This window comes from Oncorhynchus clarkii, chromosome 2 (genome assembly GCF_045791955.1).
Source record: "Oncorhynchus clarkii lewisi isolate Uvic-CL-2024 chromosome 2, UVic_Ocla_1.0, whole genome shotgun sequence".
Lineage (NCBI taxonomy): Eukaryota > Metazoa > Chordata > Actinopteri > Salmoniformes > Salmonidae > Oncorhynchus > Oncorhynchus clarkii.
Genome location: NC_092148.1, coordinates 13,867,989 through 13,891,998, shown reverse-complemented (window position 1 = coordinate 13,891,998; position 24,010 = coordinate 13,867,989). Strand labels below are relative to the sequence as shown.

Below are 24,010 nucleotides of genomic sequence, written 5' to 3'. Positions count from 1 at the left end.
GGAATAAATTAACGTAGCTAGCTAAAGTTAAGACAGCTAACGTTACAGTGTTTAACGTTGTTTTTAATCAACTTGCTGACTAGCTACATTTCACAACTAAGAAAGTCCAGACATAAATAACGTTAACCAAGTATAACACACTTACCAATACTTTTTGTAGTGCTGCTCAGTCTTAGCCATAATTTCGGATCTTTAGAAACTGTTGAACAGATTGAAAGAGCACGGTTCTACTCTAGACGGTTCTTGCGGAAGGGTTTTGATTTTTAACAGCAGCGCGCCAAAGGACTACGTCATCAGCATCGCTCCCCTCCTCCCACCAACCCTCTTCCGTGAACAAACTACGCCATCTGTCTGCGGAGAACTGACGCTACAATGTTATTAATACTTTATTATTGCAAACTCAAATATTGCAATATCAAGTACAGTAAATCCGATAACCTCATGCAATTGTAGCTATGCTGTTCAGAACCAATCTACATGATAAAGGACAAGACTGATTTGAGGTAGTAGCTGTTCAAACTGAAAATACAATTTTCCTCACATGTACCCAGGTGTCAGCTACAGCATTGATATTTCCCTTCTGAAATGTATTCTCTCTAAACGAGTTCCATCACATTTAAAATGTAAAAAGTAAAATGTAGTTCAATCAATTAACTACCAAACAGATAAAAGCACTAATGTCTTAAATGAACCTTTCCTCACTCACGCTGTCAGGCTAAAATGCATTTTTTTTTTAGAGCACACACAATATAATCGAAAATTATGTAACAAACTTGAAAGCACAATAGTTCTCCATGGTCCAACACTACATCCATTACAATACGTCAATCCACTTCACTCCAGTCAATCACATGTAGTCAAACACACACTACAGTATTATGGACACTAACTGTCAAATTTTAGTGTTTATTGTTCAGTTACAAAAAAATTGAAACAAAGAAAACAAAAAAAAAAACACAAAGCAACTCTCATAACTATCAACTCTCAACCTTTGAAACATATTTAAATACATCTGTAACCACATATCTCCTTCACACTACATTAAATCAAGTAAACAAAAAAAGAAAGCACCAATTGCTCTATGCTAGAAGACCGATAAACAATGTAATACGATCCTGGGGACAGAAAATGTCATGTTACTTTCTCTTCACTACTAACGTAGTATCCTGACTCGACAATCAGTTGGCCCCTCTACCTTAGGGGCTTACTTTCTCTTTCTGTCTTGAGAGCAGCGTGGACAATACCTGCAGTTAGAAAAAAGGAAATACTCAGTTGTAAACCTTAAAATCCCATCACTATTTCAGCTTTGTGAAAGATACATACTCACCGGCCAGTTTATTAGGTACACCACCCTGTTCATAAAAATGGATCGCTCCTACAGACAGTGAGTCACATGGCCGTGGCTTGCTATATAAAACAGGCAGACAGGCATTCAGTTACTGTTCGATTGAACGTTAAAATTGGCAAAACGAGTGACCTAAGCGATTTTGAGTGTGGTATGATCGTCATTGTTAGGTGCGCCGGATCCAATATCTCAGAAACGGCTGCCCTCCTAAGCTTTTCACGCATGACAGTGTCTGCGGTTTACCGAGAACGGTGTGACAAACAAAAAACATCCAGTCAGCAGCAGTCCTGTGAGCAAAAACAGAGCGGTGATGAGAGGTCGGAGGAGAAGGGCAAGAGTCGTACAAGCTGACAGGCGGGCCTGCATACAGACAAATAACGGCGCAGTGCAACAGTGCTGTGCAGAACGGCATCTAGGAATGCACAACTTATCGATCCTTGTCACGAATGGGCTAATATAGCAGACGACCACACTAGGTTCCACTCCTATCAGCTAAAAACAAGAAGAGCGGCTTCAGTGGGCACGCGATCACCAACACTAGACGATTGAAGAGTGGAAAAACATTGCCTGGTCCAACTAATCCCGTTTCCTGTTGCGTCATGCTGTTGGCAGAGTCAGGATTTATTATAAGCAGCGTAAGTCCATGGACTGTGTTGTCACAGCCAATCATCTCTCCATAGGACACCTGGTGACACAGGCAGTAGGTGGGCTCATTGGGGTCCACTGGCATGTCCAGCACGTCATCCAGCCCGGTGTCAACTGCGTACCGCTGTCCAATCTGCAGCAACTGCGTGATGCCATCGCGTCAGCATGGACAAACATCCCTGTGGAACATTTCTGACTTGTAGAATCCATGCCACCAGAGAATTCAGGCTGGTCTAGAGCCAAAGGGGGGGTCTGACCCTGTACTAGGTGTGTGTATCTAATAAAAACTGGCCAGAAGGTGTAGTATGTACAGTTGGTCTGTGTCAGTTGGCTGATTCCCTCACCATTTCCCTCTTGGTTTCGTCGTCAGGCCCACGCAGGCAAAGTGGAACCACTCGATGGAACACTGCAAAAACAATCAACACAGGGGTTTGATGAAGTCTGTACACACTGTAGCTTTCAAGAACCAGGATCAACACAACAATATAGGTCAGGTCAGTGCACACACTGGGGGAACTCAGGGGAAGTTTCTGGGGAAACTCACATCTGTGTTGTCACAGCCAATCATCTCTCCATAGGACACCTGGTGACACAAGCAGTAGGTGGGCTCATTGGGGTCCACTGGCATGTCCAGCACGTCAGAGGGATGCACGTTCCCAAAGTTAGCAGCTGGAGCAGTGAACTCCCCCCTGACAATGAGAGAGTGGTGGATGAGTACACACACACAATTAAGGCCAATGAAGGAGATTGTCTTCAAGGAAGGAAGTGATAGAGTGCACAATAACAAACGCACGGCTGGAGAAGTTTGACTTTCTTCTGTGCACTCTTCGGACTGCCATCTTCATCGGAGCTCTTCACTTTAGACCGAGTTTTAGCCACCTTCTTCTCTTTCAGCCCCCTGGACTCACCTGAAATATCAAAACATAGCATTAAATATACAGTGAGCTCCAAATGTATTGGGAAAGTGACTTTTTAAAAAAAATCATCCATATCGGGTGAATTGTTTAGAAATTACAACACTTTTTGTACATAGTCACCCCCATTTTAGGGGACCAAAAGCAGTGGGACAAATTCACCTTTGTGTATTAAAGTAGTAAAAGGTTTAGTATTTGGTCCCATATTCCTAGCACGCAACGATTACATCAAGCTTGTGACTGTACAAAGTTGTTGGATGCATTTGCTGTTTGTTTTGGTTGTGTTTCTGATCATTTTGGGCCTAATAGAAATGGTAATGGTAAATGCATTGTCATTTTGGAGTCACTTTTATTGTAAATAAGAATATCATGTTTCTAAACACTCTACATTAAGGTCAATGCCATGATTATGGATTGTCCTGAATGAATTGTGAATAATGATTAGTGAGAAAGTTACACACAAATATACCGCCAAGACATGCTACCCTTTCACCATTAAGTCACGATTCATTCAGGACTATCCATAATCATGGTAGCATCCACATTAATGTAGAGTGTTTAGAAACATTCTTATTTACAATAAAAGTGACTCCAAAATGACAATACATTTACCATCGTTCGTAATGATTTGATATTTTGAAGTGTGCCAAGATGCTACAAGGCAAACATTCAAGAGAAATAGACCTGCACGTACACACACCCACTTCAAATACATACTTTTCTTTCCCTTACTGGAGGTGGAATCATAGTCTGTGCTCTCTATCTGCTTCTCCTTCAGGTCGGCCTCAAAGCGGGCCAGGTCTGTGTCCAGTCTCCGGATGTGCTTGTCCACCTAGGGAACAACCACTGCATTTTAGGATTCATTTGACTGACCCACACAGACTCCAATACAAAGGAAGTACTACTACTGACCATCTCATAAGTCTGCATGGCCAGTTGCACTTTGTCATCCCCAAACTCCTTGCTTTTGCTGTACGACTGCTGGATCTGCCTCAGAATAGTAAGCTTCTGTTCAGACGAGAGGGTCCTGGCGTTGGATGTGTAATCCTTTGCCAGGGAGTCTATCTGCCCCTTTAGATCTGTGAGAAAGACAGATGGGTTGGGTGAGAAGTTTGGATAAGCAATTTTTATTGATGCCACTGGTCTGAGAATATCAGTGTGTTACTGTGTCACTTGCTTCCACATAACATTTTTTTCTTAATGAAGTATGTGTATCTAGGGCTTTTACAGGTATGAATGGATCTAAGAAATCCCAATAAAGTACTGCTATGTAAAGACGCCTCACAGAATTGTTGTGCAGTTTTTGGTCTATATGACCTGACGATGTTGGAAGATTCGCAGATCATTGAATGGTAAATTGTTGAGGACCGTGGACATGAATGTTCTTTATTCCTGGTAATCTGGTTGTTATGGAGGCTAGACAGATTTCATTTGCATACATTCATCATGGGCAATTCAAATGCACAACTTGTGGGTGTGTGAGTGGGATGACTGCTACTTTATTATGCATTGTAAACATGGTTCACACAAACTCTGCAGAGTAGTGAATTGGTCGGTAACAGTTGTAGTTAGTGTTATTTCTCACCCTCCGTACGTTGATCCAAGTCCCTCATCAAATTGAAGTTCCTCTGCAGTTCAAAAGGCAGGTTCTCTATGCCTGTGATGAGAAATCAACAATCATTAACTTTAACTGATTAATATTCTTTAATACAAAACTATTGGTATAACAAATGTATCATCAATTTGTGATGATACTCTAGCTAGCTAGGCTACTGCCTAGCAGGCGAAACGACCGTTGGGGTGGCTTAGCTAGGTAAGTTAGCTAGCGGCCTAATTCTCCAAATAAAGCATTCCTTCTTGCAATGCATTGACTAAATATGCAGATAAATTCAAATTGATAGCTAAACTATCGAAAACATTAGCAGATTTGTATCTTTAAATCTTTTAAATAATAGAAAATTAACTCACTGTCCAAATAGTGTTCCAAATACATTCCCGCCGCCATCTTGGAAAATGTAAACAACACAACTTCCGGCAAGAACGAGTTATTTGGTTTGATCCGAAATCAAATCTGTACCGGTATTTAAATATCAATCGATAATGCATAAGGATATTGTATTTGCACTGTGCACTGACTGAATGTAATTGATTAAACGTACTGTTAATGAAAACTATCCAATAACATATTTGATGTCATACACAGCCAACAATACTGCAGTAATATACAAAAAACACAAGATGGGGGTATATGGCAAACAGAGACATTTTATTGTCTCAAGGATTAGTCTTTACAATACATATCAATTTGATCAAAAGACACAATGTAATTAAACCAAACAGATAACATTGCAAGGAAGGAATAAAATGTGAAATGTTAAAATGTTTAACAAGAGTTGAAGTTAGAACTTTGCCCTCAAACACAGATCTAGGATCAGATTACCATATTCCTAACCTAAAACCAATCATCCACGAGGGCCATGAAAAATATCTGTTCTAGTATCTGTGTGGTTAGGGACAACATCTACTACTCCAAAGGGGGCAGGGGCTCAGGACCCTCGATGGAGGGCCTGCTGAAGTGATTTTCAGTCCGGAGGGAGGCAATATTTATCCTAACTCTTGTGAAAATTACTTATCTGTCATAACAATTAGACCTTTCTGACAAGTGACAACTGCAAAATAATTAGTCTTCATTTTCATAAACATCTTATACATGTTCATTGTCCAACCTCTTCTTTTTTCAGCAGCTTCTTCAATTTATTGAATTTGTTCTTCCCCATTCTCTTCTTGCTCTGCATGGGGGATTTCCTCTGTTTATCGCCCTTTTTCTCAAACCTGCTCCCTTCCTTTAATTCTTTGGTCGTCTCCCCTTCTGTTTTGACTGTGTTGGACTTCTTGAGCTCTCCGTCCACTTTCACAGTCCCACCATCCATCTTAGCGATCTTTGCCTTTTTCTGCCCGGTTGGTTTCTCACTCTTTTTCAAGGTGCTTGGGTTTGTTGTTTTCTTGCCGATGCTTTTGGCTGGCTTCCCGTTGGCTGTGGTCTTCTGTGACATAGCTGGCTTGCCAGGGACTGGCTTCTGCTTCTTGGACTTGTTCTTAGACCCTGCATTAGATGGTCCGTCCTCATCAGAGGAATCAGCTGTAACCTCTACTGCCTCAGATGGCTTGGTCTCCTCTTCTCCGCCTGGAATAGTGACAATAACAGGATGTTAGTTTTACATAACACAAGTGGTGTTTCCATGATACCGGACAAAGCATTGTGGTTTATTAGATCCAAGATGACATCTACTTTACCTTTTTCAACTGCTGTGGTTGGGACCGTGTTGGAGAACTTTTTCAGCTTGGCCACAAAGAAACCGTCCATGTTGTGGGAATGAGGATAGAACCGGCGTGAGAGTTTCAGAGAGGGATGGAATCGTCTCTCTTTGAATCTAAATGGAGAAAATATATTTGTTCATATTGCATGAGGAAATGGTTAGGGTGGTACGGGTAAATATCAGGATGAATGTGAATCATGTGGTGTTCTTATAACCCCTTTACCTGGTGAAGCCTTCTTTGCCAAAGTCCAGTCCAGTCTGGACGAGTTTGACGTTTCTTTTCTTGAGAGCATAGTCCACTACCCACTCGTTCTCCTCCACCTGGTGATGAAGTCAATGAGGTAACTATTCTACTCCAAATTCATTTAACTATCACAGACATTTTGTACATACACCAAAAAAAAAGGCTACAATACAAGAAATCATTGCAATTCACTTTAAGTAAAGCCTCACAATGTAGAATGTGTTTATTTGTCAGTGTGACACTGTGTACCCACCATGATAGAGCATGTGCAGTACACCAGATAGCCTCCAGAGGGAGACTCAGCGTTGACCGAGTCGATGGCCGCCAGGATGAGCTCCTTCTGCAAGTGGGCCAACCGCTGGATGTCAGACTCGTCCTGAGAGACAGGACGTAGGATTAGGAAGACATGAACTGGAAGTTGTCATTAAAGGCCAGTGTCTACTATAAATATAAAGGCCCATGTAGTGTATAATAGTTTTTTTCTCACTTTACTGGTCTTCACAGCAGGGTCTTTGGAGATTACTCCTGTGCCTGAGCAGGGAGCATCAAGCAGCACTCTGTCAAACCCACCCATTACCTGCAAATATAGTAACCAACAGGTTAACATACCATCAATGGGTGTAACATACTTACTTATATTGTGATTATACAGTTCATGTATAAACTGCATGTAGAGCAAGAACCTCTCTCATTACCTTAGGGAACTGCCTCCCGTCGTAGTTACAGATCATTGAGTTGGTGACTCCCAGACGGTGGATGTTGCCCACCACACTCTTCAGTCTGTCAGCACTGGCATCATTGGCCACAATCACTCCTGTGTTCCTCATCAACTGGGCTGTGGGACACACACATATACACAATAAATAAGTATCAAATACAAAGACAAGTCTTGCCTGTCATGCCCCTAGATCAGGGGCCCTTAGCGAGATATGGTTGGGGGGCTACCTCACCTCGCATGAAAAACATTTTAGTTTTAAAGTTAATTTCCTGCAATTCTACACACTTTGCCATGACTTATGGCATTTTAATATGATATCTGAGTAAGACTGACTAACAAAATCAGTGGGGGGGCCCCTTGGGGGTCAGGTGTTAAAAAGTGTTTGCTGACATGGCTAATTAAGTAATTGTGAGTAGCTAGGTTTCCATCGAATTGTTAACATATTTTCATGCAAATATTCTAAAATCTAAATATGCACATTTTCTCACCAGTAGTGTGTTTTCACCAAACCGACAAGCGTGATAACGAAGTGCACACAAAATGTACTTTTTCACGTACCAAATAAATATCTAAAGTTTCCATCATCTTTTCAACTCTACCGACAATTTGTTTCACAGCAGATGCGCCTACTCTGGTCTTGGTACGTGCACGCTCAGATGTAGTGCGTGTAGGCTAGCCTACATGAGTTTTTTTATGGATGAAAGCGAGAATATTTGTATTCGTCAAACAGCAGTCATGCACCGATCATCATGTCACCAGAACAAGATCCTTGATATTTATTGGAGAGGAGCATCAAGCTCATCAACCGTGCACTTTCACCACTTTTTTCATCTGTAGACTAATAAATTGCAGGGTTCCCCGAGTCACGTTTCCGCCGCCATTCCTCGAAAAATTGATTTTACAGACACAAAAAGATCCCACCATGTCGACCGAACAAATTATGACGGCAATTGCAGTAATTTATTTATCTAATTTTATACATTATGACTTTACTGGCATAAAAACTGGATGGAAACGTGGTTATTGACTGACATAGCAAGAGAAAAACAGCTGCTGCACAACCAAATGTCAAAATGATGTTTTCTTCTATTCTAACTCCCATGTCGTAACCCAAGAAAGGCTGCCCTTGATTGTTAGGCTAATTGTAGAGACCAACAGCAGTAAACAGTATTGTGATCATGGTCATTCAACTCTCATTTTTAACATCCTCACCCATATAGGTGGTCTTTCCCCCAGGAGCTGAGCTCATGTCAAGCACAGTCTCCCCCTCCTGGGGAGAGAGAGCCATGACAGGCAGGAAGCTGGAGGCTCCCTGCAGCATGTAGTGACCAGCTAGGTACTCTGGGGTCGCACCTGGGAACGGGAAAACACAGCTAGGGTATACACTCATCAATTCATGCATACTTACTCATAACACACAGAAAGCAGGATAACAGTAGTAAATAGAGAATTAACAGTCTAATATTTTATACAAATATAAAAAGGTTGGAGTGTGTTGGTACTGACCGATGGGTACTGAGGAGTCAAAGATGACCAGGCCCACTTTAGACCACTTCCCCAGAGGATCCAGATTCACCCCTCTGTTGATCAGGGCCTGGGACAAACAACATACATGTCACTCATTCAGTCTGGCAGAGGAACAGGCATTACTAATAGCATCCAGTTATCCTTTGGTCAATTCCAAATGGACCCTTAGTCTTACTCCCTTCAGAGAAACACAAATGCCTAGGGGGTAGGGGTGGATTTGGGGCACCTTTATTTGATCCAAGTTGAAAGAGATTTTTTACCTGAGCCAAGTCCCTCCTCCTTGTCTTCAGTGTATTGGTCCGAATGGTGACAGGTCGCTGAATTTCATTGGCCTCCAGGAAATCAATCAGCTAAAAATCACATAAAAAGAGGGAAGCCTTAGCTTAGCATGATGACAAAACCATTACAACAAAACATAACCTTCCAAAGATTCCTGTTCATTTAGTGTTTCTATGACATTTGGGAGAACAAAGCAATGACACATACCTCTGACACTGGGAAGATATCCAGCAGTTTGTCTATGAGGAAATTGTTGTAGCTGTAGTAAGTGGAAAGATCCTTTTTGAGGAGAGAGAGGTACTCTGTTCTCTCTTTCCCCTCCTCCCTCTTGGTAGCAAAGTGAGAGAGAACGTCCACGTTGTCCTTTATTCTCTGGTGGATGGTCTGCAGGTCTACAAGCAAAACGCCTGCAATCACAGAAGAGAGAAAGAAACTCAGTATAGATGGAGTCCACAAGCACTGATAAAGAACATGTAGCAATGTGTAAACAGGCATAACAAAAAGCAGAACTGTTAAATCTAAAAAAATATATTAAAAAAGGTACAAATCCAAGCTCTAAACTCACCCTCTTTTGCTATTTCCTCTGCTCCAGGTAGAATGAATTTGTCCATCTCATCTAAATGAGCCTGTACCGTGTCATTTTCATCCATGTCTTCATCTCCACTCGTCCTCTTATCATCATCCTCATCATCGTCATCACTCTCCTGGCCCATGGCTTCCTGCAGCTTCTTCTGCTTCCTGGCAGCTCGCTCGATGGGGAGCAGCTGAACGAGGGATGAAAAGAGGAGTACGGAACAGATGATTCAACAGACAAAGATTCAGCACCTTGCTAAAGAACAGTAAGAACTTTGAAGGACAAACATTGTTTTGCTATTTAGAACATGACATGGACACAAATTCAGTGAATAATTTCACATACCTCCTCTCCATCACCATCTACTTCTCCTTCACTGCTGTCCTCCAATGCACCGTAGTCATCAACCAGGTCATCATCGTCACCATCTCCTTCAATTAGCAGTTTTTTCCCTTTATTGTTCTCCCCTCCCTCTTGTCCCTCGTCCTCTTCCTGCTCCCATTGGCTGTCACTGTCGTCCTCGTTATCTGATTGGCCGACCTCACGCTTCCTCTTTGCTGGCTTCAGCCATTCACTATTTTCATCTGTGAATCCTTGAGAGCAGGGGAAACAAACCCATTAAATCCTCATAGACGTTCATGGCTATTGTATTGAGAACACAGTGAATGGATGGGGCTGTCTGACTCTGGATCCACATGGACTGGGGTGACTTACCCCCCCAATGCTTACAAATTAACAGTAACTTACCTTTTTTTGGCTCCTCCTTCTCAATGCTTTCCTTGGGCTTTTTGGTCACTTGAGCTCGCTTCCCAGCTCTACAAAACATCATCATCATCTTCAGCAAAAGTGTGTGACACATTACAGTGATTTAAAAGAGGGATTGACAACATAACATCCAAAAGATTACAAACTGACCTTTTCCTGGACCTGCTTGACAGTCGTTTTGGTGCAGTATCCTCTGCAAATGACAAGCATAGTTATTTAGTGAGCATCCCAGTCATGCATCTTTGCTTTAGTGCCACTGTACTCCCAGCAAGTGAAGTTATACTGAGCATGACTTCAGCTCTTTAGAAGCTGTATGTTATAATAGCATCCCTCTCACCATCCGTTAAGAACTTGGCCAGCTCAGTCTCTGCTCCTTTCTGCTTCCTGGACTTCCGCCCCGGCCCCTTCTTCACATAAGTGGTGGGATCCAACTTCCTGCCCATGACTGACACCTACACAGGTAGTCTGGAGAGAAGATATAGCTCATGATCATGTTGGATTTACACACTAAGGCATAGGATCATAATGGAATGAAGGTAGTCAATATCTATGCACTGATGGCAGCTCTGAAAGATGGTAGCTAGCTATATTCTCAGTAACATGTTGTTCAGAATCTGTTCCAAGAATGTTGCAAATAACAAAATTATAATTAACAACAAATCAGCTAAACTTGAAGTGTTTATTGAAAATGTTCCTGAAAACACATCACCTCTTAACTGACCAGCACTCTGATGTGGAGAAATAAAAAGCAATGTGAAATAGTCTCTAACATCACGGTGTTATATGTAACGTTAATTATTATAATACGTGGAACGTCCTTTTCATATGCCAAGTCGGCATTATTGTCATAAGAATGTTTGGTAGTTATCTAGCTATTTAGTTGACTGCTATTTAGTTTAACTGCTAATCGTTAGTACACATTTCCACGCATGCTGCCGTTATCCATCAATGGTATCCCCCCCAATATTCAAGTATGGTGATGTGCCGGTAATTAGCTAACGTTAGGTAACGACACATTGACTCCAGTTAAAAACAGACGAGTTGTATTCTAGAGACAAACCAACGTTCATCTCATGAGGTTGCTATGAGCCGTAAAGAATGCTAGTTAGCTAACATTCGTTAGCTGGAATTGTGTCACATACGCAGTGCAAATCCGTCACCATGACTTGATCATTCACTTGTGTATGACACAAACAATCACGACAACTCTCCATAACTCACCTTTGCAATAGTTAAAGTATAATGTATTTATTCGATCCTTGATTCCAGTTCACAGATTAAATGTACGCACGTGTTTTTTTTCCGAGCGCAGGTTGATTCACGGAAGAAACAAACATGCGTTTCCGGCGCATGTGATACACGAAGGCAAAATGGTAATCTATACAGACGGAGCACAGTGTTTTCAAACTCTGGAAGTAGGTTGGACATATTCTGTCTCTTTTACATACTAACTGAAAATAAACTTTACTCATTTCGTTTCGTGAAAAATGTTCAGTTGGATGCATTGTCCCAATAATGTTAATAATATGTTATTTCCCTAGGGCATTGACGATCATTGAGAATAATCAACCTTTTTCGATTATATACTGAACAAAAATAGAAATGCAACATGTAAAGCGTTGGTCCCATTTTTCATGAGCTGATGAAAAACAGATAGGAAAAGGCCGTACACTGCTGCTCATGTTCCCAGTTGATATTTATTTATTACAACGTTTCGACCCTTAAATCTTCATCAGGCATCCATATCCCAGGTGGGGTGGAAGGTCCTATATATAGGGCTAGTACTCAGTGACATTACTTGCTAAAACAGGAGGTAAAATGTATAACATAGGTTCACAATATTAACATTCAATGTATCAAAATATGATCATACACAAGGAATGTGATCAATATTTCCAGTAATATACATACAATATTCAATTATTATTATTTTTTAAATAATTTGGACATTTTGAAACTGAAATAAAAGATCACAGAAATGTTCCAAAAAAGTATTTATCTCAAATTGTGCATACATTGATTTATATCCCTGTTAGTGAGGATTTCTACTTTGCCAAGATAATCCATCCACCTCACAGGTGTGGCATATCAAGAAGCTGATTAAAAAGCATGAGCATTACACAGGTGTAACTTATGCTGGGGACAATACATGTGCAGTATTGTCACACAACACAATGCCACAGATGACTCAAGTTGAGGTAGCATGCAATTGGCATGCTGACTGCAGGAATGTCAACCAGAGCTGTTGCCAGAGGTTTTAATGTTAATTACTCTACCATCAGCCGGCTCCATAGTGGTTTTAGAGAATCAGTATGTCCAACCGGCCTCACAACCGCAGACCACGTGAAACCACGCCAACCCAGGACCTTCACACCTGGCTTCTTCACCTGCGAAATGGTCTGCGACCAGCCACCTGGACAGCTGATCAAAGTGGGTTTTCACAACCAAAGAATTTCTGCACAAACTGTCAGAAACAGTCTCAGGGAAGCTCTTCTGCGTGCTCGTAGTCCTGCAGTTCGGCATCGTAACCAACTTCAGTGGGCGAATACTCACCTTCGACGGCCACTGGCACGCTGGAGAAGTGTGCTCTTCATGGATGAATCCCGGTTTCAACTGTACCTGGCAGAGGGCAGACAGAGTGTGTGGTGTCGTGTGGGTGAGCGGATTACTGATGTCAACGTTGTGAACAGTGCCCCTTGGTGGTGGGGTTATGGTATTGGCAGGCATAAGCTACAGACAGTAAAAACAATTGCATTTAATCAATGGCAATTTGAATGCACAGAGGTACCGTGACGAGATCCTGAGGCTCAATGTCGTGCCATTCATCCGCAGTCATCACATCAAACTGAAAATGTCCCTGTTCTTCCTTGGTCTGCCTGCATACTCACCAAACATGTCACCCATTGAGCATGTTTGGGATGCTCTGGATCAACGTGTACAACATGTTCCAGTTTCCACCAATATCCAGAAACTTTGCACAGCCATCGAAGAGGAGTGGGACAACATTCCACAGGCCACAATCAACAGCCTGATCAACTCTATGCAAAGGATTCAGATCCAGGCCTTTTTTTTTAGGTATCTGTGACCAACCGATGCATATCTGTATTCCCAGTTATGTGAAATCCATAGATTAGGGCCTAATGATTTTATTTCAATTGACTTATTTCCTTATATGAACTGTAATTAAAATTATTTTAAATTGTTGCATGTTGCGTTTATATTTTTGTTCTGTGTTAAAGGGAGTGAAAATCATGTAGAAAAACGAATGTCTCTCAAAATATAACCTTTAAATGACTTCTCAAAGTGTGAATTACCTGGTACGAAGAACAGCAAATAACAATTAAGCACCACACAACCCCGACTTTATTCCGGAGACGTTTCGTTCTCCTTCATTGACACTCCCAGACGGTAGTTTTATTATAGGCAAACAAGCGCGACCAACCAGTACACGCACACACCTAAGCTTTGCTGGCAGTAAGTAACAGGCTCAAACCAACAGTGTACAGTTGTGGCCAAAAGTTTTGAGAATGACACAAATATTAATTTCCACAAAGTTTGCTGCTTCAGTGTCTTTAGATATTTTTGTCAGATGTTACTACGGAATATTGAAGTATAATTACATGCATTTCATAAGTGTCAAAGGCTTTTATTGACAATTACATGAAGTTGATGCAAAGAGTCAATATTTGCAGTGTTGACCCTTCTTTTTCAAGACCTCTGCAATCCGCCCTGGCATGCTGTCAATTAACTTCTGGGCCACATCCTGACTGATGGCAGCCCATTCTTGTGTAACAGTATAGACTTTACATCCGTCCCCTCGCCCCGGGCGCGAACCAGGGACGATTCTGCACACGTCAACAGTCACCCTCGAAGCATCGTTACCCATCGCTCCACAAAAGCCGCGGCCCTTGCAGAGCAAGGGGAACCACTACTTCAAGGTCTCAGAGCAAGTGACGTCACCGATTCAAACGCCACTAGTGCGCACCACCACTAACTAGCTGGCCATTTCACATCGGCTACACTCACCCCCCTTTTGACCTCCTCCTCTTTCCGCAGCAACCAGTGATCCGGGTCACGGCACCAATGTAACAGTATAGACTTTACGTCCGTCCCCTCGCCCCGACCTGGGCGCGAACCAGGGACGCTCTGCACACGTCAACAGTCACCCTCGAAGCATCGTTACCCATCGCAAGGGAAACCACTACTTCAAGGTCTCAGAGCAAGTGACGTCACCGATTGAAACGCCACTAGTGCACACCACCGCTAACTAGCTAGCCATTTCACATCGGCTACACTTGCATAATCAATGCTTGGAGTTTGTGGGTTTTGTTTGTCCACCCGCCTCCTGAGCAAGCTCTGTACTGGTGGTGCCCCGATCCCGCAGCTGAATCAACTTTAGGAGACGGTCCTGGTGGTTGCTGGACTTTCTTGGGTGTCCTGAAGCCTTCTTCACAACAATTGAATTGCTCTCCTTGAAGTTATTGATGATCCAATAAATGGTTGATTTAGGTGCAATCTTACTGGGAGCAATATCCTTGCCTGTGAAGCTCTTTTTGTGCAAAGCAATGATGATGGCACGTGTTTCCTTGCAGGTAACCATGGTTGACAGAGGAAGAACAATGATTCCAAGCACCACCCTCCTTTTGAAGCTTTGCCATGAAAATGAGCTCAGTTCATTTGCATGGCAAAGAGGGACTTTGCAATGAATTGCAATTCATCTGAACACTCTTCATAACATTCTGGAGTATATGCAAATTGCCATCATACAAACTGAGGCAGCAGACTTTGTGAAAATGTATATTTGTGTCATTCTCAAAACTTTTGGCCAGACTGTATGTTGGTTGCAGGCTTGTTAGTTTTCTTGCTCCTGGTGACCCGTCCCGTGTTCAAGATAATTATCTTGAAAAAAAACATGTTTTTGTTTCGAACGACCGTTTGAAAACTGAAATGGTTGTTTTTTGTAAATTGAAATCGGCTAACAAAACGTCATCATTTCGATCGCTAACGTATCCCACTTTCCCAACTCACTGTTTAACCAAATATAGTAACGTTAGCTAGCTATCTTTACTTTATTTGCTCGAACACAACTTGTAATCAACGATATGCCTAGAAATGACCGCAAAAAGAAAGATGTCAAACGAGAGAGAAAAGGGAAAGTTAACATAGAATCAAAGGGAACAGTTACAGTAATCAACCGAGGACAAGAGAAAGTTACACGTAAACCGCCAGTAAAATCACCGGTCAAGTCGCCCGTGAAGCAGCAAACAAAGCCAGTAAAAAACCCAGGTGGTCGGGGCCTTGGGAAAGCAGGGGCTAGACGTTTGGGTCAGCTATTGAAGCGTGCAATCCAAGAGAAGAAGAATGTTACAGGAAACGATAAAGTGCCTTTGCCAAGTGAGTGATCTAGCTAGCTACTTTAGCTTGTTCAATATTTGCTTGCTCATCATATTGTAGCAAATTCGGGGGGGGGGGGGGCCCATTCCCAGGTAGCACAAACCCACAGAGTTCCTATCATTTAAACTCAACAAGGTAACTGTTTAAGTAATACATTTCTGTCCCTGGTGGTTTTTGTTTTAGCTCCTTGGCAGTTTGATTTTCCACTGGCTCATTTCAACTGAGGAGGAAGCAAATTGCACCATGGTGCATAATTCACTGTCAAACCACTTAATCAGTTATTTGGGAATTTTGAAGAATGCAGATGTTTCATCTCCTGACCTGAAAACTACAGAAACTGACGTATGAGAAGAGAATTAAGACAAGAGCCATGAGAGACCGTGCAGCAGTCGAGAGGGCCAAGCAGTGAGACCGTGCAACAGTCGAGAGAACGTGCAGCAGTCGAGAGGGCCAAGCAGAGAGACCGTGCAACAGTCGAGAGAGCCAAGCAGAGAAAAGGAATTTTGAAGCCAGCAGCAGAGAAAGGAAAGGCCTTTAAACCAACAGGAAAAGGCCAGAAACTAGGAGCAAAAACTACTAACCCAACAGGAAAAGCTCTGAAACCAGAAGCAAAAACTACTAAACCAACAGGAAAAGCTCTGAAACCAGGAGCAAAAACTAAACCAGCAGGCAGGCAAGTCACCTAAACCAGCTAGCAAGGTCAAAACAGTTGTTGGAAAAGGTCAAAGGGAAATAGGATAGACCAAAAGGACAAGCATCAAAATCACCAGCCAAGGTCCAAAAAACAGGCTACAAAGCCCCTAAACCTGCAGGAAATGCCTTGAAAGCAGCCAATCAGAAAACCTGCAAAATGGTTGTAACCCCCAATGCAAAGCCACGGATACAGCGAGCCAAAAGACGTGCTTCCTTGTGGAAATGGACCGAGAGTATGGACTAAAAGAGTAATATGCTAGTAGATGTCAAATTACAATGTTATATTTTGTCAATCATATTATTGTATTGGTTTTTATTACATTGTTACTCCCAAATTACATGTATATTGAGTGATTATTCGACCAGTACTACATGAAAACATGACTTTTCTCCCCATCATGAGTGAAATTGTTTTGTTCCCTACTCTCCTACAGTCTCTTTGACAAGGAACAATGGAAACAAGAGGACAAACTATACCATTTATTTCCACTGTATAACCATGGGAACAATGATGCACTGGATACATGTATACAAAAACCAGTAGGAAGACCATATTTGGTGCCAAGTCCTTACAGATGGTGTATTCAAAACAGTATTTATTTCATATTGAAACTTTGCCTAAGTTGAGAAATGTAAGATACCATATTTTACACACAATACATACACCCATAGAATCATACGGATCCACAGGAGGTAATTGGTGAAGTGGATCGTTTCTGTACAATGTTCCTTGACTGTCCAATCCATTTCTAGTCCATGTTGACAACAGTTTTAGCTGGAGCAGCAGTGTGCTGTCAACTTCATCACAACACGCCCCAGACCTCCTCAAAGGCAGAGCACATCTTGGCACAGGTGAGGGCAGCAGAGAGAGGGTAGTTACTGATGGAAACAGTCTTCTCTGTGTAGTCCACATTCACCTAAGACAGAAGAGGACAAGCAGAGAGAGGGTAGTTACTGATGGAAACAGTCTTCTCTGTGTAGTCCACATTCACCTAAGACAGGAGAGGACAAGCAGAGAGAGGGTAGTTACTGATGGAAACAGTCTTCTCTATGTAGTCCACATTCACCTAAGACAGGAGAGGACAAGCAGAGTTCAAACCAATGCATAATCATTTACCAAATTCCAGCTCCTTTTTTAAAAATTGGTAGAGACTAAATAAATAAAATCAACCCCCAACATGTACATTTCTAACACAAACTACCTACATCAACAGTACCTAAATCAGCTTCTGCCCCAGAGAAGTAGGATGAAGATGCCCCTTAACACTGAAGTAGTAATGAGGGAGGGTAAGTGAAGCTGATCCTGGATCTGTGCACACGGGCCATTACCCTAGAACCTTAAGCTAAACTCACCGCTCCGTGTGCAAATGCTCCGACCACCACAGTGGCAGGACCCTCCTCTGGTACCACGGTGCGGGCGCCCACTGCCTCCCCAGAGGAGAACGAGGTACAAATACGGGGGCAGCCAGGGGGCAGGTGGTCTGACACAGGGTTCTTGATGAGCTTCAGCAGGCGCTGGGGGCCGTCAGCCGCCCTCACACTCAGCTTGTGCAAGAGCTGGACTAGGAGGAAACAGAAATACAAGTGGGATGAAACAAGAGAGAGGGAGATATACAGTAACTTCTGGTCACAATGTGTAGACTTGTTTACGTTCTCCCACCATTAGCTCTGACAAATTGAACACCCTAGTCATTGGCGACGCCGTTACCCGTAGTATTAGATTTAAAAAGAATAATCTAGTGATCATACACTGTTTACCAGGGGGCAGGGCTACCAACGTTATGGCTAATCTGAAGATGCTACTGGCTAAGGCTAAAACTGGCCAGTGTAGAGAGTATAAGGTTATTGTTATCCACGTCGGCACCAACGATGTTAGGATGAAACAGTTTGCGGTCACCAAGCGCAACATAGCTTCAGCGTGTAAATCTGCTAGAAAGAGGTGTCGGCATCGAGTAATTGTCTCTGGCCCCCTCCCAGTTAGGGGGAGTGATGAGCTCTACAGCAGAGCCTCACAACTCAATCACTGGTTGAAAACTGTTTTCTGTGATCTCAATTCTCAAAATAGGGCAACTTAATGTTAAGATCCCTCACTTCCAAGGCAGTTATAGTCAATGTACTAATCATTGATCATAATCTTGATGTGATTGGCCTGACTGAAACATGGCTTAAGCCTGATGAATTGACTGTGTTAAATGAGGCCTCTCCTCCTGGTTACACTAGTGACCATATCCCCCGCATAGGCGGAGGTGTTGCTAACATTTACGATAGCAAATTTCAATTTACAGGGGGAAAAAATACATATCGTCTAGTCATGAAATCTACGCAGCCTACTCAATCACTTTTTATAGCTACTGTTTACAGGCCTCCTGGGCCGTACACAGCGTTCCTCACCGAGTTCCCTGAATTCCTATCGGACATTGTAGTCATGGCAGATAATATTCACATTTATGGTGACTAATATTCACATGGAAAAGTCCACAGACCCACTCCAAAAGGCGTTCGGAACCATCATCGACTCAGTGAGTTTTGTCCAACATGTCTCTGGACCTACTCACTGTCACAGTCATATTCTGGACCTAGTTTTTTTTCCCAAGGAATAAATATTGTGGATCTTAGTATTTTTCCTCATAATCCTGGACTATTGGACCACCATTTTATTACGTTTGCAATCACAACAAATAATCTGCTCAAACCCCAACCAAGGATCATCAAAAGTCGTGCTATAAATTCTCGGACAACCCAAAGATTCCAAGATGCCCTTCCAGACTCCCTCTACCTAACCAAGGACGTCGGAGTCCAACAATCGGTTAACCACCTAACTGAGGAACAAAATGTAACCTTGTGTAATACCCTAGATGCAGTCGCACCCCTAAAAACAAAAAACATTGTCATAAGAAACTAGCTCCCTGGTATACAGAAAATACCAGAGCCCTGAAGCAAGCTTCCAGAAAATTGGAATGGAAATAGCGCCACACCAAACTGGAAATCTTCCAACTAGCTTGGAAAGACTGTATCAAAGAGCCCTCACTGCTGCTCGATCATCCTATTTTTCCAACATAATTGAGGAGAATAAGAACAAACCAAAATGTATTTTTGATACTGTCGCAAAGCTAACTAAAAAGAAGCATTCCCCAAGGGAGGATGGCTTTCACTGGCTTTCATTTTCACAGCAGTGATAAATTCAAAACCTTCTTTGACGAAAGATCATGATCATGAGACTCCTCTTTAAATCTGCATATTACTCAAAAGCTCAGTTGTCCCGAGTCTGCACAACACTGCCAGGGCCGAGTTTTTTAATACTATATCTCATGACACATTGATGAAAATAGTCATGGCCTCTAAACCTTCAAGCTGCATACTGGACCCTATTCCAACTAAACTACTGAAAGAGTGTGCTTGGCCCTCCTATGTTGAATATAATAAACGGCTCCCTATCCACCGGATGTGTACCAAACTCACTAAAAGTGGAAGAAATAAAGCTTCTCTTGAAAAAGCCGAACCTTGACCCAGAAAAGATATCAGTTTGTCTCGGTGGATGGTTTGTCTTCTGACAAATCAACTGTACATTTCGGTGTTCCTCAAGACTCCGTTTTAGGACCACTATTGTTTTCGCTATACATTTTACCTCTTGGTGATGTCATTCGGAAACATAATGTATCACTGCTATGCGGAAAATACAGAGCTGTACATTTCGATGAAACCTGGTGAAGCCCCAAAATTGGAAGCCTGTGTTTCAGGCATAAGGAAGTGGATGGTGGCAAATATTTTACTTTTAAATGCGGACAAAACAGAGATGCTAGTTCTAGGTCCCAAGAATCAAAGACATCTTCTGTTGGATCTGACAATCTTGATGGTTTTACAGTCATCTCAAATGAAACGGAAGGACCTTGGCGTTACTCTGGACCCTGATCTCCCAAGAATATTTCAAGGACAGCTTTTTTCCATCTTCGTAACATTGCAAAAATCAGAACATTTCTGTCCAAAAATCACGCAGAAAAATTAATCCAAGCTTTTGCCACTTCTAGATTAGACTACTGCAATGCTCTACTTTCCGGCTACCTGGATAAAGCACTAAATAAAATCCATGTGAGAGAAGCAGACTCAGTCTCGACTTTTAAGTCTATATTGAAGACTCATCTCTTCAGTAGGTCCTATGATTGAGTGTAGCCTGGCCCAGGGGTGTGAAGGTGAACGGAAAGGCACGGGACCAACTAACCACTCTTGCTGTCTCTGCCTGGCCGGTTCCCCTCTCTCCACTGGGATTCTCTGCCTCTAACCCTATTACGGGGGCTGAGTCACTGGCTTACTGGTGCTCTTCCATGCCGTCCCTAGGAGGGGTGCGTCACTTGAGTGGATTGAGTCACTGACGTGATCTTCCTGTCCGGGTTGGCGCCCCCCTTGGGTTCGTGCCGTGGGGGAGGTCTTTGTGGGCTATATTCGGCCTTGTCTCAGGGTAGTAGGTTGGTGGTTGAAGATATCCCTCTAGTGCTGTGGGGGCTGTGCTTTGGCAAAGTGGGTGGGGTTATAACTTGCCTGGTTTCCCTGTCCGGGGGTGTAGTCAGACAGGGCCAGTGTCTCCCGACCCCTTCTGTCCCAGCCTCCAGTACTTATGATGCAATACTTTGTGTCAGGGAGCTAGGGTCAGTCTGTTATATCTGGAGTATTTCTCATGTCTTATCCGGTGTCCTGTGTGAATTGATGTGTATTTTCTCTCTCTCCCCCCCTCCTCCCCAGGACTACCTTGCCTGATGACTCCTTGCTGTGCCCAGTGCACCTGGTCACGTTGCTGCGCCAGTTTCAACGGTTCTGCCTGCGGAACCCTGCCTATGGAACCCTGACCTGTTCACTGGACCTCTCTACCGCACTTGCTGTCTCTAGCTCTGAATGATCGGCTATGAAAATACAACTGACATTTACTCCCGAGGTGCTGACTTGCTGCACCCTCTACAACCACTGATTATTATTATCTGACCCTTGCCGGTCATTTATGAACATTTGAACATCTTGGCCATGTTCTGTTATAATCTCCACCTGGCACAGCCAGAAGAGGACTGTACATCCCTCAGAGCCTGGTTCCTCTCTAGGTTTCTTCCTATGTTCCGGCCTTTCTATGGAGTTTTTCCTAGCCACCGTGCTTCTACATCCGCATTGCTTGATGTTTGGGGTTTTAGGCTGGGTTTCTGTACAGCACTTTGTGACATCAGTTGATGTCAAAAGGGCTTTATAAATACATTATTGATTGGAGAGAAGGATGGTAGGAGAGTGAATGTATGAAGAGAAATTCAGCAGAATGTAGCAGGCTTACCCATGAGGCCACAGAAGCGGTTGAAGGTTCGGGGGATGCGTGTCTGTGGGTTGATCTCAATCAAGGCGTTCCTCTCTGTGTGGATGTAAACCTGCAGGAGACCTGCCCTGTTCAATGGACTGTCCATCAGCATCAACAAACACTGGGGAACAATGACAGGATATTGCTGGGTTAGAGGAGCGAAGAAGAAAGATGACTGGGTCAATGTGAAAATGACAGCTTACCTGATGTGTAATGTCAGGTCGAATCTTCCCTGGGTCCCGTCCACTTTTGATGATCATGCCCTTGTGTTGGTCACAGTTCAGCAGTTCAAATGTCTTGCCAACCTGACGAGAAAGAATACAACATGATTGACGTCCTTCATTGATTATGGTGCAAATTCCATGCCCACTATTTAGAACAGGGTTTCACAAACTTGGTCCTGGGGGCCCGTTTTGTTTTTTTCCCTAACACTACACAGCTGATTCAAATAATTAAAGCTTGATTATGAGTTGGTATTTGCGTCAGCTGCTTAGTGCTATGGCAAAAACCAAAACATGTACCCGGGACCGAGTTTGGGAAGCCCTGCTTTAGGACATGCATCAGTGGGCCTGCAGGCAGGAGCTAACCAATAGCAAATAGTTTCATCCTGGTTCATTCAGTCACAAAAACAGTTACCGTACAGAATGCAATATTCATATCACACATCTACCAGGCAAGTCTGGTTGAACAGGAAGCTATCTATATTGTTTATATCCAATAACGCGGGTAATCAGAGACGCAGCTAGCGGTAACAACGTTAGTTCGCAAACACAGCAGTTAGATGGCGAAAGTGAATAGCGAAATACTCGTCTTTACCTTCACTGTTTCCAGCGTTGCCCCCTCTAAAATAACTACTAGTCGCCTTTCCACCATGCGATCGTGCAGGCTACGCATATGTTTGGCTGGTTTGGGTTCATATTCGTCTAAATGCTCAAGACCACGCTTGTCACCACTGTGGGCTTCCATGTTGCTTCGGGGTGGTAGTCGCTGGAATAACGCGTCATACTGATGGAGGAGTTTTGCCAAGGTTCTACCGCTCTTTTGAATAACTAGACAGAGGCAGCCGTCTATGGCGGCAGATTGACGAAGACTGCATTTTCTGAGCGAAACTGACAAAGACGTACCTCCAACAAAAGATACAACCTCACATAAACTGTCATTGATTTTGGGCAGAATTATCTCAACCAGTTGCATATGGGCTTTTAGGTGAGCGCTGATGCCGCCCTGTGATAAGCAGTGCCCACTTTGTCATAAGGCAGGGACGCAAAATATTTATCATGTCCATTCCCAGCCGCTTCTCCAAGGTGCTGTTGGAGAGACGCAGCGCTACACCAACATTCCGTGAAAACATTAATCTAACACAAATCATGTAGCAGATATAGCATATGGTAGAAAGAGTATGTGGCCTTTTCTGGAGCGCTCAGGCCGGAGATAAAATGTATGACAATGGAATTAGAAGGACACGTTTTACAGGTTTCTCCAATCAAATAGCCTAACCTAAATAGCGCCCAATCACTAGTCCTAACAGCTTGCCTGTCCACAGTTTTAACCTAGCTATTATAAACATGTTGTTTAACAAACACATATTAAATGTATACGTTGATTACTCCATAAGAAATACAACCCCCTAAACATAAAAAAATGCAACTTGCTTTTGTAGAATTATCAGCCACACATCTATGACCAAACCTCACTGATTCAGAGGGGTTGGGTTAAATGCGGAAGACACATTTCAGTTGAATGCATTCAGTTGTACATCTGTCTAGGTATCCCTTTCCCATTTCCCTATTTATTTACAGTTGAATATCGGAAGTTTACGTACACTTAGGTTGGAGTCATTAAAACTCGTTTTTCAACCACTCCACAAATGTCTTGTTAACAAACTATAGTAAGTAGACCAGAACCTCCAAACATAACTAATAGTATCCTTATGGATAACAAGGTGCTTGTTACATACTGCAGTTTTAAATAATCCACAGACAATATGGATAGTTTTCTCAGAACCCAGAAACAAATTTCCCATGCACAGGATGTCACAAGAGACTGGATGGATGTGCCTAATGAATAATCATCTCTCCTGTCAATTGCATTTGGACTTAGTGTTCTGTGCTATTGCCCTCTTAAAACACATTAGGTAAAAGGTCATACAAAAAAACATGCTTTTTACCCCTTGTACCATCATCTTCAAATGCAAGTGAAATGTCATAATGTACTATTTTGGCCACTAGATGGCAGAAATGTATCTGCAAAGTTTTAGACTGATCCAATG

At 42.7% G+C, this 24,010-nt stretch overlaps 3 protein-coding genes across 4 annotated transcripts; all 3 read right to left on the bottom strand.

Moving 5' to 3' along the window:
* Positions 1-892: 892 nt before the first annotated feature.
* Positions 893-4,933, bottom strand: LOC139422294 (inhibitor of growth protein 4-like). 2 transcript variants are annotated; one of them, XM_071173488.1, is made up of 9 exons: positions 4,873-4,933; positions 4,490-4,561; positions 3,817-3,983; positions 3,622-3,736; positions 2,784-2,898; positions 2,535-2,679; positions 2,335-2,396; positions 1,328-1,407; positions 893-1,244 (listed from the first exon to the last, which is right to left on the bottom strand). In XM_071173488.1, exons 1-9 carry the CDS (start codon positions 4,907-4,909, stop codon positions 1,192-1,194), a joined length of 846 nt encoding a protein of 281 aa, XP_071029589.1. In that variant the 5' UTR covers positions 4,910-4,933; the 3' UTR covers positions 893-1,191. The 2 variants fall into 2 exon arrangements, with proteins under 2 accessions (XP_071029589.1, XP_071029598.1); XM_071173497.1 differs by lacking the exon at positions 1,328-1,407.
* A 216-nt stretch (positions 4,934-5,149) lies between these two features.
* Positions 5,150-11,683, bottom strand: LOC139422079 (28S rRNA (cytosine(4447)-C(5))-methyltransferase-like). The gene is made up of 16 exons (XM_071173230.1): positions 11,550-11,683; positions 10,666-10,793; positions 10,479-10,521; positions 10,311-10,378; positions 9,909-10,156; positions 9,555-9,753; positions 9,197-9,396; positions 8,971-9,060; positions 8,690-8,777; positions 8,396-8,536; positions 7,161-7,300; positions 6,953-7,042; positions 6,719-6,841; positions 6,445-6,542; positions 6,199-6,335; positions 5,150-6,088 (listed from the first exon to the last, which is right to left on the bottom strand). The coding sequence occupies exons 2-16, from the start codon at positions 10,769-10,771 to the stop codon at positions 5,619-5,621; spliced, it is 2,241 nt and encodes a 746-aa protein (XP_071029331.1). The 5' UTR covers positions 10,772-10,793; positions 11,550-11,683; the 3' UTR covers positions 5,150-5,618.
* Positions 11,684-16,880: 5,197 nt separating this feature from the next.
* LOC139379624 (EMG1 N1-specific pseudouridine methyltransferase) lies at positions 16,881-22,743 on the bottom strand. Its single transcript, XM_071122431.1, has 5 exons — positions 22,558-22,743; positions 21,945-22,046; positions 21,721-21,862; positions 17,769-17,977; positions 16,881-17,332 (listed from the first exon to the last, which is right to left on the bottom strand). Exons 1-5 carry the CDS (start codon positions 22,705-22,707, stop codon positions 17,219-17,221), a joined length of 717 nt encoding a protein of 238 aa, XP_070978532.1. The 5' UTR covers positions 22,708-22,743; the 3' UTR covers positions 16,881-17,218.
* Between the last annotated feature and the right edge of the window lie 1,267 nt (positions 22,744-24,010).